General features: G+C 47.1%; 1 protein-coding gene across 1 annotated transcript in view; it reads left to right on the top strand.

Annotated features, from left to right (window-relative positions):
- The window catches only part of LOC132884506 (uncharacterized), a 28,444-nt gene extending 19,975 nt beyond the window's left edge, over positions 1 to 8,469 (top strand). The window contains exon 4 of the mRNA XM_060918357.1: positions 7,438 to 8,469. Within this exon, the coding sequence (XP_060774340.1) occupies positions 7,438 to 8,361 (924 nt within the window). The 3' untranslated portion in view covers positions 8,362 to 8,469. The remainder of the gene's footprint in view (positions 1 to 7,437) is intronic.
- The last annotated feature ends 5,553 nt before the right edge of the window (positions 8,470 to 14,022 follow it).

Here is a 14,022-nt window from a genome sequence, read left to right as displayed (position 1 = left end):
ACAGTCTCTAGAGTTTACACAGAATGGTGCAAAAAAACAAAAAAACACTGAGTGAGCAACAGTTCTGTGGGTGGAAACAATCGCCTTGTTGATAAGAGAGGTCAGAGGAAAATGGCCAGACTGGTTTGAGCTGCCAGTTAGGATATAGTAACTCATAGCAATTCTTTATAACCGTGGTGAGCAGAAAAGCATCTCAGCATGCAACAGCAGAAGACCACATTGGGTTCCACTCCTGTAGCCAAGAACAGGAATCTGAGAATCAAGAACAAGTTCATATGAAAGTGGCCGGTGAGTGTACATAATGTTCTCAGGTTATGCAAACTTTTGCACTTGTATTTCCCTCTCTAAGTTGTGGGCAAGGGAGTAACTTTGATTTTCACATTGGTGGGGACACAAAAGTGATCCAAGGCAGTTACCAATATTCGTCTGTAGGTGGCAGTAAAGGACCATGGATTTGTTGTATCTAGCTTAGCCTAGTAGTAGTAGAAAGAGGTCTCTGTAAAACGGTGAATGCAGCAGACTCAGCAGCAGACTCAGCAGCTGTCACGCTGTTGATTCTGAAATGCAAGTTGCACATCTGCATGCCCATGCAGTAGCCTACATCTGACTACTTACATTCTGTAAAACCATTAGGTCTATAAATTTAACATTCATTCATCGAGGATATTATCTAACACCAAGTTACATTGCTCCAGCATTCCTTTTCTCTGCAGCTATGCAGTAGCCTAGCTCTGATGTGTCCTGTCACGTTGCTAAACCTGCCTAAGGAGCCGCAGCAATACTTTTATGAAGGGTTTCCATACATCAAAAGGATTTTGTTGAGTTTTTAAAGCTCGACGGAAACCCTGCACTTACATTCTTGACTTTGAAGAAGAATGAACGAATGTCTCATTTCTTGGGAGGGGGGCCGTCATCCATGATACTCAAGTCAGCATGCGAGTCGTAGGGCAAGCATGCATGGACATCGAAGTCCAGCTCAATTTGTAGGCTGACAGAGAGTAGGGGGTGCGTGGGGTAGGTCAGGTGTGTACGTGTGAGATACGGGGGGTTGATGGGCGGGTAGTCACGGCTGCTGTGGGAAGTGTGCTGCTTTTACAGCAGATGGAGTGAGTGACAGCTGGGATAGCCAACCATGTAAGTTAGCGAGAAACAGGTAGCTAATCAGAGAATGTATATCTACGTTAGAGGGGGGATTATTAGCAGTGTCATACATTTAACCCTTTGTGTGCCATATAATCATTGCTCAGGTTAGGACATCAGTTTTATTGATCGTGATTACACAGTAGCGGCTGAATATTGGTAGGGACACGTCCCTAGTATCCCTACCCAAAATTACGCCCTAGGTTGTGGGTCTCATTTATCTGTCTTTAGATATGCATGAAATCTGCCACCACCACCTGCCATTCTACTGACAATAATCAGGTCTTAGTTTGAGCTGAACATTATATTCTTCTGTCAGTAAGAGAGGAAGGATACATAGCTAACTTTAAAGTTGAATATTGCTGTTTTATTGTGACACAAAAAGCAAGTAAGATGAAAAAACAGAATTCTGGAGTGTGCATAGGTATTCAACCCCCCCCCCAAAAAAAAAAAGAAAAAAGTAAATACTTTATAGAGCCACCTTTTGCTGCAATTACAGCTGCAAGTCTCTTGGGGTATGTCTCTATTAGCTTAGCACATCTAGCCACTGGGATTTTTGCCCATTCCTCAAGGCAAAACTGCTCCAACTCATTCAAGTTAGATGGGTTGCGTTGGTGTCCAGCAATCTTCAAGTTATGCCACAGATTCTCAATTGGATTGAGGTCTGAGCTTTAATTAGGGCATTCCAAGACATTTAAATGTTTCCTTTTAAACCACTCCAGTGTAGTGTTAGAAGTATGTTTAGGGTCATTGTCCTGCTGGAACGTGAACCTTTGTCCCAGTCTCAAACCTCTGGCTGCCTCAAATAGGTTTTCCTCCAGCATTGCCCTGTATTTAGTGCCATCCATCTTTCCTTCAGTCCTGACCAACTTTCCTGTCCCTGCAGATGAAAAATATCCCCACAGCATGATGCTGCCACCACCATGCTTCACTGTAGGAATGGTGTTCTCAGGGTGTTGGGTTTGCACCACAAATGGCGTTTCCCATGATGGCCAAAAAGATCAATTTTAGTCTCATCTGACCAGAGAATCTTCTTCCATGTATTTGGAGAGTCTGCCACATGCTGTTGGGCAAACTCCAAATGTGTTTTCTTTAGAAATTACTTTTTTTCTGGCCACTCGTCCATAAAGCCCCACTCTGTGGAGTGTACAGCTTAAAGTGGTCCTATGGACAGATACTCCCATCTCCGCTGTGCATCTTTGCAGTTCCTTCAGTGTTGTCTTTGGTGCCTTTGTTGGATCTCTGATTAATGTCCTCCTTGCCCGGTATGTGAGTTTTGGTGGGCGGCTTTCTCTTGTCAGGTTTGTAGTAGTGCCATATTCTTTCCATTTTGCTATAATGGATTTAATGGTGTTCTGTGGGATATTCAAAGTTTGGGATATTTTTTATAACCCAACCCTGATCTATACTTCTCCACAGCTTTGTCTTTGACCTGTTTGGAGGCTCCTTGGTATTCATGTTGCTTGCTTAGTAGTGTTGCAGAGTCAGGGTCCTTCCAGAACAGGTTGATTTATGGAGACATCATGTGACAGATCATGTGACACTTTGATTGCACACATTCATCTCATCTCATTATCTCTAGCCACTTTATCCTGTTCTACAGGGTCGCAGGCAAGCTGGAGCCTATCCCAGCTGACTACGGGCGAAAGGCGGGGTACATCCTGGACAAGTCGCCAGGTCATCACAGGGCTGATTGCACACAATCAACTAATTATGTGACTTATGAAGTGAATTGGTTGGACCAGCTCTTATTTAGGGGTTTCATACGAAAGGGGGTGAATACCTATGCACACTCCAGATTTCTGTTTTTTATCTTAATTATTGTTTGTGTCACAATAAAACAACAATTTTCACCTTTAAAGTAGTAGGCATGTTGTGCAAATCAAATAGTCCTAACCCCCCCTCAAAATCCATTTTAATTCCAGCTTGTAATGCAACAAAACAGGACAAACACCAAGGGGGATGAATACTTTTGCAAGACACTGTATTTTCATCTCATCATCTCTAGCCACTTTATCCTTCTACAGGGTCGCAGGCAAGCTGGAGCCTATCCCAGCTGACTACGGGCGAAAGGCGGGGTACACCCTGGACAAGTCGCCAGGTCATCACAAGGCTGACACATAGACACAGACAACCATTCACACTCACACCTACGGTCAATTTAGAGTCACCAGTTAACCTAACCTGCATGTCTTTGGGGGAAACCAGAGCACCCGGAGGAAACCCACGCAGACAACATGCAAACTCCGCACAGAAAGGCCCTCGCCAGCCACGGGGCTCGAACCCGGACCTTCTTGCTGTGAGGCGACAGCGCTAACCACTACACCACCGTGCCGCCCTGTATTTTCATACTCATATCATTTTTAATATTTGTTTATTTCTGTTGTTCCAAATGTTTGAATAACTGTTGCCCAACGCACCTTACAAGTGAGAACCCCAACTGATAATTAGTCATGGTGATTTTTTTTTTATAAAAATGGGAGCAGAGTCGTGACTCATAATGCACCCTTGACTGTGGGTGAAAAAGTCTTATCAATCCTTTCTGAGTAAAGCACCATTAGCAAAGTCTGCTGTCACATACCCTGAAATCAATACTTTTATCTGTGATTATTAGACCAGGGGCGGCACGGTGGTGTAGTGGTTAGCGCTGTCGCCTCACAGCAAGAGGGTCCGGGTTCGATCCCCGTGGCCGGCGAGGGCCTTTCTGTGTGGAGTTTGCATATTCTCCCCGTGTCCGCGTGGGTTTGCTCTGGTTTCCCCCACAGTCCAAAGACATGCAGGTTAGGTTAACTGGTGACTCTAAATTGACCATAGGTGTGAGTGTGAATGGTTGTCTGTGTCTATGTGTCAGCCCTGTGATGACCTGGCGACTTGTCCAGGGTGTACCCCGCCTTTCGCCCGTAGTCAGCTGGGATAGGCTCCAGCTTGCCTGCGACCCTGTAGAACAGGATAAAGCAGCTAGAGATAATGAATGAAGATTAAAAATGCTTTCATACTTGGTGATTTTCCTTATCTTGAATTTTCAGAAAAGCACTGAGTGATATCAATTTTCATTTAACTTCCATGCCAGCCAGGCTGTAGATAGTGGCACAAGCAAGAGAAACAAACATGGTGATGAAAAGATTCATTAGTGAGCATATTTACTCATCTCATCTCATTATCTCTAGCTGCTTTATCCTGTTCTACAGGGTCACAGGCACGCTGGAGCCTATCCCAGCTGACTACGGGCGAAAGGCGGGGTACACCCTGGACAAGTCGCCAGGTCATCACAGGGCTGACACAGAGACACAGACAACCATTCACACTCACATTCACACCTACGGTCAATTTAGAGTCACCAGTTAACCTAACCTGCATGTCTTTGGACTGTGGGGGAAACCGGAGCACCCGGAGGAAACCCACGCGGACAACATGCAAACTCCACACAGAAAGGCCCTCGCCGGCCACGGGGCTCGAACCCGGACCTTCTTGCTGTGAGGCGACAGCGCTAACCACTACACCACCGTGCCACCCCCTTGACTCTTGTATGCTGCATAAATGAGAATTAAAATATATATATTTTTTGAGAGTTAAAATCAACCACAAAGTTGGCATTCGAGCTGCGCCGCTGAGCCAGCCAGCCCTGAGTGCGTGATGTCACTGCGGTAACCGGTTTTAAGGCCGAGGCCTTTGACAGCTATAGACCAAAGTCATATAAATACAAATTTATGGTGAAAGTAAGAAATACCGTTACCAACTTGCTCAACTAAGACTGATTTGACTTCACTGATTGTGGGTTGACTCTCATTAAAGCAGGATAGGTGCTATAACTTATGCAACATACATGTACATGCATGCATTTTCACTGATAACGTAAAAGGCTAATTAAATAATCAGATGAACTGAGACAATCACATTCTGAAGCAAATTAAATAATCTTCTTCCGGTAACTTAAACACACAATACAAGTTACGTGTATTAATCTAAATGCAGGTAAACAACGTGTTGTTTTTGTTGTTTTTTTATCCAAATAAGAGTTGGAGCTTACCTGTCTGTGTTCTCGCTTCTTGAAGGCCGACCTTGTGGCCGATTGTTTTGAAACAGGCTGACTTTCAGTTGGTTATTCAGTTCTCCGTTCATTCGCTTCTTCCACGTAAGGGCGGGATGGCAGCAATATCCAGTGGAGAAAATCAGATGGCTGGTCCACTCTTTCTGCATACTGACTACTCCACCATTACTGCTCGGCTCAGGCAATTACTAAAACCCAGGACGGAACGGGATGTCACCGGTTTTAGCAACAACCGTGGGGAGGTCACTGCCCGAGTGATATGTCCCATCCCGTTCCATCCCGGGTTTTACCAACAACCTCTGTCTCACTCCAGAAAACTGGTGAAATTAAACTCACTTTCCTTTAAAAAAATAAAAAATAAATAAAATAAATACTTTCCTTTTCTTGTAGTTTTCTTTAATTGTTGATACTGCACCCTCTTCAATACGGGCTTATAGCCAACGCTCCAATAGATCAGAGGCTTTGTACGAGTCTTCAATAAAATGTGCAGAGCAGAGGAGAGACCACTTCGTAGGCGCCCAATGTGCCCATGAACTTCTCGCAAAACCGTCCAAATCTTTGCAGTTTGAACATTCTTGGACCATGAATAAACCCATGAATAAATCCACCTTCTGTCATGTTGCTGCACCCGCCAGCAACACATCAATGTGGCATGGCAATAAATTAGCTCAAAATGGAGGATTGGATTTGCAGTCAGCTCTGTGTTTTAGTATAGCGGAAATGGTGATGAGACTGTTAGACTTCCTGCTGTGACGTTACGGACATCAAGGTCATTCAGTCAGACCGCTACCTAGATATGAATCACTTTAATCATAAAAATTACTATATTAGATTTATTGTTAATGCTTAAAACTATTCCTGTGCCATTCTTGAGGTCTCAAGGCATTTATAAACAAAAGTGAGGCCATGGTTCTGCGTATATGCTTTAAGGCGCACTGGGTGGCACCAATCTCTGTTTGTATAGCCCTCGGCCTCTTGTCTATACAGCTCAGGTTACAGTGGGGGGCTAGTCCTTTGGTAACCGTGAGAGCTTAACTCCCCACTCACATCTGTATTGCAGTGTGCCTTGCCAGACAGCTGTAGGTAACATTTTTATGATGATATAGGTATGATGGAGTTTGCATGTTCTCCCCGCGTCTGCATGGGTTTCCTCCAGGTGCTCCAGTTTCCCCCACAGTCCAAAGACATGCAGGTTAGGTTAACTGGTGACTCTAAATTGACCGTAGGTGTGAATGTGAGTGTGAATGGTTGTTTGTCTCTGTGTCAGCCCTGTGATGACCTGGTGACTAGTCCAGGGTGTACCCTGCCTCTCACCCATAGTCAGCTGGGATAGGCTCCAGCTTGCCTGCGACCCTGTAGAACAGGATAAAGTGGCTAGAGATAATGGATGGATGGATATAAGTATGACCTGACCACAAGTAGAACTTGCAATCTCCCAATCAAGAGGCAGACACGCTAACCATTAGGCCAGCTCATGGTACAAAGGTACAGTACAATAATGGACTTTATTTTCTGAGAGTGTAAGGAAATAGTAAATGTGCACACTGGCATATCAGTGCATCAGTAAAACAGATTTGCACACACACACTACTGTTCAAAAGTTTGGGGTCACTTTGAAATTTCCTTATTTTTGAAAGAAAAGCACTGTTCTTTTCAATAAAGATCACTTTAAACTAATCAGAAATACACTCTATACATTGCTAATGTGGTAAATGACTATTCTAGCTAAATTCTACTAAATGTCTGGTTTTTGGTGCAATATCTACATAGGTGTATAGAGGCTCATTTCCAGCAACTATCACTCCAGTGTTCTAATGGTACAATGTGTTTGCTCATTGCCTCAGAAGGCTAATGGATGATTAGAAAACCCTTGTACAGTCATGTTAGCACAGCTGAAAACAGTTTAGCTCTTTAGAGAAGCTATAAAACTGACCTTCCTTTGAGCAGATTGAGTTTCTGGAGCATCACATTTGTGGGGTCGATTAAATGCTCAAAATGGCCAGAAAAATGTCTTGACTATATTTTCTATTCATTTTACAACTTATGGTGGTAAATTAAAGTGTGACTTTTCATGGAAAACACAAAATTGTCTGGGTGACCCCAAACTTTTGAACGGTAGTGTATCTGTAAGAACGTTTTCAGGTTTCATTCCAGTTTATGCAATGCAATGAATTGTAATAAACATTTTGAAATGAGCTTCCTGGTTTAATAATCCATCAGTATTTCATGCTGTTTTTAAATTTCCCCAGCCTCAACAGAAAGCCAGTGAAACGTATCCTGTGGTGTACAGCACTCAGCAACGTCACTATGAGCCTTTCAGCAGCCCAGGCTTCCACTCTCTGGATCCTGCACCACAGATCAGAAAGAGGAACATTCACTCAGCTATCATTCTCTACACAGAGGCCATACAGGCAAAGTACGTGATTCGCAGTATGAGGGAAAGACAGAGAAATGATGGCTTTCACAGCCACAGGCCATATACCCAGCCAGAGCTCAAGGTGAAAAGGACAGGAGTTAATTTTGTCAACATGTGTGTGCTCACAGCTGATGGAAAGATCATCAGATCTCCAGATCTCACCCAACTTCCTCTTCATTATCATGATGAAACTCCTGCAGTGTCTACCACATCCTCTAACAAAATCTCACTCATACCAAAACAGAATGTTTTATCTCCTTGTATTGGCCCTGTGATTAATGGAATGAACCCTAATCAAACTTGTGACTCTGGAAAAATATCTCCAGCCTTCTGTAAACCACTGCCTGTTTCCCTGAGGAGAGGGCTACGCAGCAGTGCTCACACTTCAACGCCACAATCTTGTTGGAACAGCTCACAAAACAAAACGGATTTCCTGTCACTCTCCAGACCACTAACGTGTAGTCAAAATGGTGTGAGCTGCATTATCAGAGAGAAACAGTTTCATCATGGAGACTGGCACAAAGCAGCAAAAGAGCCGTATAAAAACATTACGGATTGTGATATGTTCAGTGTGCATGACACAAGCGTCTCCAGAAGGAGCGGTGGTGCAGACATGACAGCATCACCCCAAGAGACTCTGGACATTGATATGATCTCAACTTCCTCAACTACTACTATTGAGAAAACTCACAAGCGCAGTGTTTCCTTATGCCAACCAGAGACAATAAACATTCCAGCTGCTGACTATCTGGATTAAAGCATCTCGCATAACTTTTCTGCATTCTCTCTAAGTTGCATTTAAATAATTGATCATGTCATGCTGCAAAAATAAACAAGAAATGCAATATTCCAGATTACACCACAACGCTGTTGAATTCTTGACTCTGATTGGTCAGAAAGCATGTAATGAATTACATTTCTATAACAGCATGGCTCAAGGAGTAGTGCTGAAGGCTAGAAGGCAAATCACAGGTTTATATTAATAAAGGGCGGCACGGTGGTGTAGTGGTTAGCGCTGTCGCCTCACAGCAAGAAGGTCCGGGTTCAATCCCCGTGGCTGGCGAGGGCCTTTCTGTGCGGAGTTTGCATGTTCTCCCCGTGTCCACCTGGGTTTCCTCCGGGTGCTCTGGTTTCCCCCACAGTCCAAAGACATGCAGGTTAGGTTAACTGGTGACTCTAAATTGACCGTAGGTGTGAATGTGAGTGTGAATGGTTGTCTGTGTCTATGTGTCAGCCCTGTGATGACCTGGCGACTTGTCCAGGGTGTACCCCGCCTTTCGCTCGTAGTCAGCTGGGATAGGCTCCAGCTTGCCTGCGACCCTGTGGAAGGATAAAGCGGCTAGAGATAATGAGAGGAGATGAGATATTAATAAAGCACTATTTCTATCATTTCGATAGCAACAGCTAATTCACAGGGTCTTCCATACAATCTAAGACTGATAATAAACAGACAAAAAACCATCTTGTTATTTAATAAAGAAAAAGCATGTAATCATTGATAATCGGATTGATAATAGGGTGATTTTTTTTGTAAGGAGGTGTTTATTTAACATTTTTGGAAGGAGCCTCCAGTGTCAGTGCTTTGTAACAGTTTTTAATCTGTGCAAGGTTTCTGCGACAGGAAACTCTCCAGGAGAATGGATGATGTGTTTTGTGGTAACGAGCTACATATTTTTAATCTTATTAACTTCAAGACAAAGTAAGGGAAAGTTGCTCACAGCTAATATAAAAGAACTACATTTTTTCAGACATTCCACAACATTAAATGTAACTATAAAGGGATAGAATTTATGTAGTGTTGTTTTTATTTTTTTTAAAGAAAAATAATCATTGTAGGCAAATCGCTGTAGTATAAGAGGAATAAAACACTTCAGTGTGCACTGTTATTGGAAATTAATCGCCATCTAGTGTCTGATAATTTTTTTTAATAATAGCACACCCCCAAGTGTTTTATTCTGTACCTATTTAAAGAAATACTCTAGATTTCCATAGTTTCATCTCGTCTCGTCTCGTCTTCTTCCGCTTATCCGGGACCGGGTCGCGGAGGCAGCAGTCTAAGCATGGAAGCCCAAACTTCCCATTCCCCAGACACCTCGGCCAGCTCCTCGGGAAGAACACCGAGGCGTTCCCAGGCCAGCCGAGAGACATAGTCCCTCCAGCATGTCCTGGGTCTTCCCCGGGGCCTCCTCCCGGGGGGACATGCCTGGAACACCTCCCCAGGGAGGCGTCCAGGAGGCATCCAAAAAAGATGCCCGAGCCACCTCAGCTGATTCCTCTCGATGTGGAGGAGCAGCGGCTCTACTCCGAGCTCCTCCCGAGTGACTGTGCTTCTCACCCTATCTCTAAGGGAGCGCCCAGCCGCCCTGCGAAGGAAACTCATTTCGGCCGCTTGTATCTGCAATCTTGTTCTTTCTGTCATTACCCAAAGCTCATGACCATAGGTGAGAGTCGGAACATAGATCGACCGGTAAATTGAGAGCTTCGCCTTTTGGCTCAGCTCCTTCACCACGATGGACCGGTAAAGCGACCGCATCACTGCGGAGGCTGCACCAATCCGCCTGTCGATCTCCTTCCCTCACTCGTGAACAAGATTCCGAGATACTTAAACTCCTCCACTTGAGTCAGGACTTCTCCACCAACCTGGAGAGGACAAGCCACCCTTTTCCGGTCGAGAACCATGGCCATGGCCTCGGACTTGGAGGTGCTGATTCTCATCCCAGCCACTTCACACTCGACTGCAAACCGCCCCAGTGCATGCTGAAGGTCCTGGTTTGTGTTAGGGTTTTGCTGGGATTCGAACCTGGTTCGCTGGTGTGATAATCCAGCAAACCCCCACTAGGCCACCAGGGGGATGACTCAAATGCAGAGGCGTGAGGCGGAAGTAGAAAAAGTAACAAAAGGTTTATTTACAATATATACAAAAATCCAAAAAGCTCAGGAGATGAAGGGAAAAAATAAGAAATATCCAAAGTACAAAATAAAAGCCAAAAAAACAGAAAAGAAAAGGCAAAAATACCAACGCTCAGAAGATCCAAAAACACAGTAAATACTAGGTCCAGGAAGCAAAGCAAAGTGCAAAACCAAAAAGACAAGGAACACGGTACAGAGGAAACTGGAGCTAAACATAACAGCACAAAGACTCCGTGACAAGAGGACTGAACTCAGGGGTATAAATACACAAACTAAAATAGGCAACAGGTGACACTAATGAGGACTAGGCGGGGCACAAGACACATGGAAAACAACAAACATAAAACACAGAAACAGTGGCAGCCTCTAGAGGCCAAAACAAACATGACAAGAAAATGAAATAACAGCGGCCTCTAGAGGCCAAAACAGTCCCAGTCCTAACAGGACCCCCCCCTCTAGGAGCGTCTCCTGACGTTCCCAGGGCGATCCGGATGGGCCGAATGGAAGTCCCGACACAGTTCTTTATCTAAAATGTCCCGAGTGGGAACCCAGCAGCGCTCCTCAGGACCATAGCCCTCCCAGTCCACAAGATATTGCAGCCCGCCGCGGACCCGGTGGGAGTCAAGCAGGTGATACACGGTGAACACAGTCTGACCCTGGAAGATGCGGGGGGGTGGGGGGTTCCTAGGGGCAGGGGCATACGTGGACGTCAGTACGGGCCGCAACAGGGAAACATGGAATGTGGGGTTGATCCTCAGAGTCCGGGGCAACTGGAGCCGGTAGGAGACAGGGTTCACCCTGCGCACCACCTTGAAGGGACCAATGTAGCGAGGAGCCAGCTTGTGGTTCTCCACCCGCAGCGGAAGGTCCTTAGTGGACAGCCAAACCCGCTGCCCAGGGCGGAAAGCGTGGGCAGGTCTTCTATGGCGGTTGGCCTGAGTCTGGTTGGTTCTGGAGGTCTGGATGAGGGTCTTCCTGACCTTGCTCCAGGTCTTGCGACACCGTCTCACATATTGGTTGACCGAGGGCACCCCCGCGTCCTCCTCCTGGTCCGGGAACAGAGGTGGCTGGAACCCGAATTGGCACTGGAATGGCGACAGCTTGGTGGCCGATGACTGCAGGGTGTTGTGGGCGTACTCTGCCCATGGCAGCCAGGTGCTCCACGATGTCGGGTTATCCATAGCCAGGCCTCGCAGGGTGGTTTCCAGGTCCTGGTTGAGCCTCTCCGTCTGGCCGTTGGACTGTGGGTGAAACCCAGAGGAGAGGCTGGCAGTGGCTCCGATGACCTTGCAGAACCCATGCCACACTCGGGAGGAGAACTGGGGCCCTCGGTCTGAGACGATGTCCTGTGGGAGACCAAAGACTTGGAAAACATGATTAAAAATAAGTTTCGCTGTTTCAAGAGCAGAAGGGAGTTTGCACAGTGGTATGAAGCGGCAGGCCTTCGAGAATCTGTCAACTAAAACCAAAATGACAGTGTTACCTTGAGACTCAGGGAGACCCATGATGAAGTCAACTGCCATGTGGGACCAGGGACGCCGGGGAATGGTCAGAGGATGCAGGAGACCCTGGGGACGCTGTCACGGGTTCTTGGTTCTGGTACAGACCTCACAGGACAGGACAAATGACCTTACTTCCTTCTCCATGTTAGGCCACCAGAAGCATCTTTTCAGGAAGTCCAGGGTCCTCCGAGCTCCCGGGTGGGCGGTGAGAGGGGAAGAGTGACCCCACTGGAGAACCTTGGCCCGGGCTTGATGTGGGACATACAAGAGGCCCGGTGGCCCCGTCCCAGGACCGGGGTCCTGGCGTTGGGCTCGTCGGATGGCCTCCTCAATACCCCAGCGGACAGGGGCCACAATCCGGGACACAGGGATGATAGGCCCGACTTCACTCTCCCTGTTAGTGGCCGAGAACAGCCTGGACAGTGCGTCAGGTTTGGTGTTCTTGGAGCCGGGGCGGTACGAGAGGGTGAAGTCAAACCGACTGAAAAACAGGGCCCACCTAGCCTGTCGTGGGTTCAGTCTTTTGGCTTGCTGGAGGTACTCCAGGTTCTTGTGGTCAGTCCAAACCAGGAATGGATGTTGCGCTCCCTCCAGCCAGTGCCTCCACTCCTCAAGGGCCAATTTGAGCGCTAGCAGTTCTCGATCCCCCACATCGTACCGGGACTCTGCAGGACTCAGGCGGTGGGAGAAGTAAGCGCAGGGGTGCAGCTTTCCTTCCGAACGTTGAGAGAGCACCGCCGACACCACTGTCCGAGGTGTCCACCTCCACGATGAATGGTTGGGAGGTGTCCGGGAGGACCAGAATGGGTGCCGTGCAGAAGCGATCCTTGAGGTCTTTGAACGCCTTTTCCGCCTGAGGAGACCAGACATAAGATCCACCTGTCCCTTTGGTGAGGTCCGACATGGGTGCTGCTACAGAACTAAAGTTCCCGATAAACTTGCGGTAGAAGTTAGCAAATCCTAAGAACCGCTGAACCTCTCTGACGGACTTGGGAGTGGGCCAGTCCCAGACGGCCAGGGTCTTGGCTGGGTCCATTTGGAGCTGGCCTGTCTGTATGATAAAACCCAGAAAGGAGACCTCGGGAACATGAAATTCGCATTTCTGGGCCTTGGCGAACAAATTGTTCTGTAGCAGCCTCTGGAGAACCTGGCAGACATGGTGGCGGTGCTCCTGCACGGTCTTGGAAAAGATAAGGATGTCGTCAAGGTAGACAAAAACGTACAGGTTAATCATGTCCCTCAAGACGTCGTTGATTAGGGCCTGAAAAACAGCTGGTGCGTTGGTGAGTCCGAAGGGCATCACCTGGTATTCGTAGTGCCCAGACGGGGTGTTAAAGGCAGTCTTCCACTCGTCTCCCTGTCGGATACGGATGAGGTGGTATGCGTTCCGTAGGTCCAACTTGGTGAAGACGGTGGCGCCTTGGAGCAGGTCGAAGGCTGTGGACATCAGCGGAAGGGGATATCGGTTGGGCACAGTGATCTTGTTCAGGCCCCTGTAGTCAATACATGGTCGGAGCCCCCCATCCTTCTTGCTGACAAAGAAGAAGCCGGCACCAGCAGGTGAGGTGGAGGGTCGAATGAACCCAGAGACCAGGGCATCTTTGAGGTATTCCTCCATGGCCTTGCGTTCTGGCTGAGAGAGGGAAAACAGTCTGCCACAAGGAGGGGTAGTCCCAGGGAGCAAGTCGATGGCACAGTCGTAGGCCCGGTGCGGAGGAAGAACGGCGGCCCTGCTCTTGCTGAAGACCTCCTTGAGATCCCAGTACTCTGTGGGAACTTGAAATAACTCGGTGAGATCAGGGGGCTCGGCAGGAGACGCAGGAGAGCTAGAGAGCAGACAAGAGGCATGGCATGCAGGGCCCCATTCCACAACCTGGCTTGTTACCCAGTCTATGTGAGGGTTGTGGCGAGTAAGCCAAGGAAGGCCTAGAATAACTGGGAACTCTGGTGAAGGAATCAGGTGCAGGGATATTTCTTCCTTGTGACCTTGAGACTGGAGGAAGACT

The sequence above is a fragment of the Neoarius graeffei genome, chromosome 4 (assembly GCF_027579695.1).
Source record: "Neoarius graeffei isolate fNeoGra1 chromosome 4, fNeoGra1.pri, whole genome shotgun sequence".
In the NCBI taxonomy this organism is placed as follows: domain Eukaryota; kingdom Metazoa; phylum Chordata; class Actinopteri; order Siluriformes; family Ariidae; genus Neoarius; species Neoarius graeffei.
Note: the sequence above shows the minus strand (reverse complement) of the source record. Positions and strands in the feature narration are given on the sequence as shown.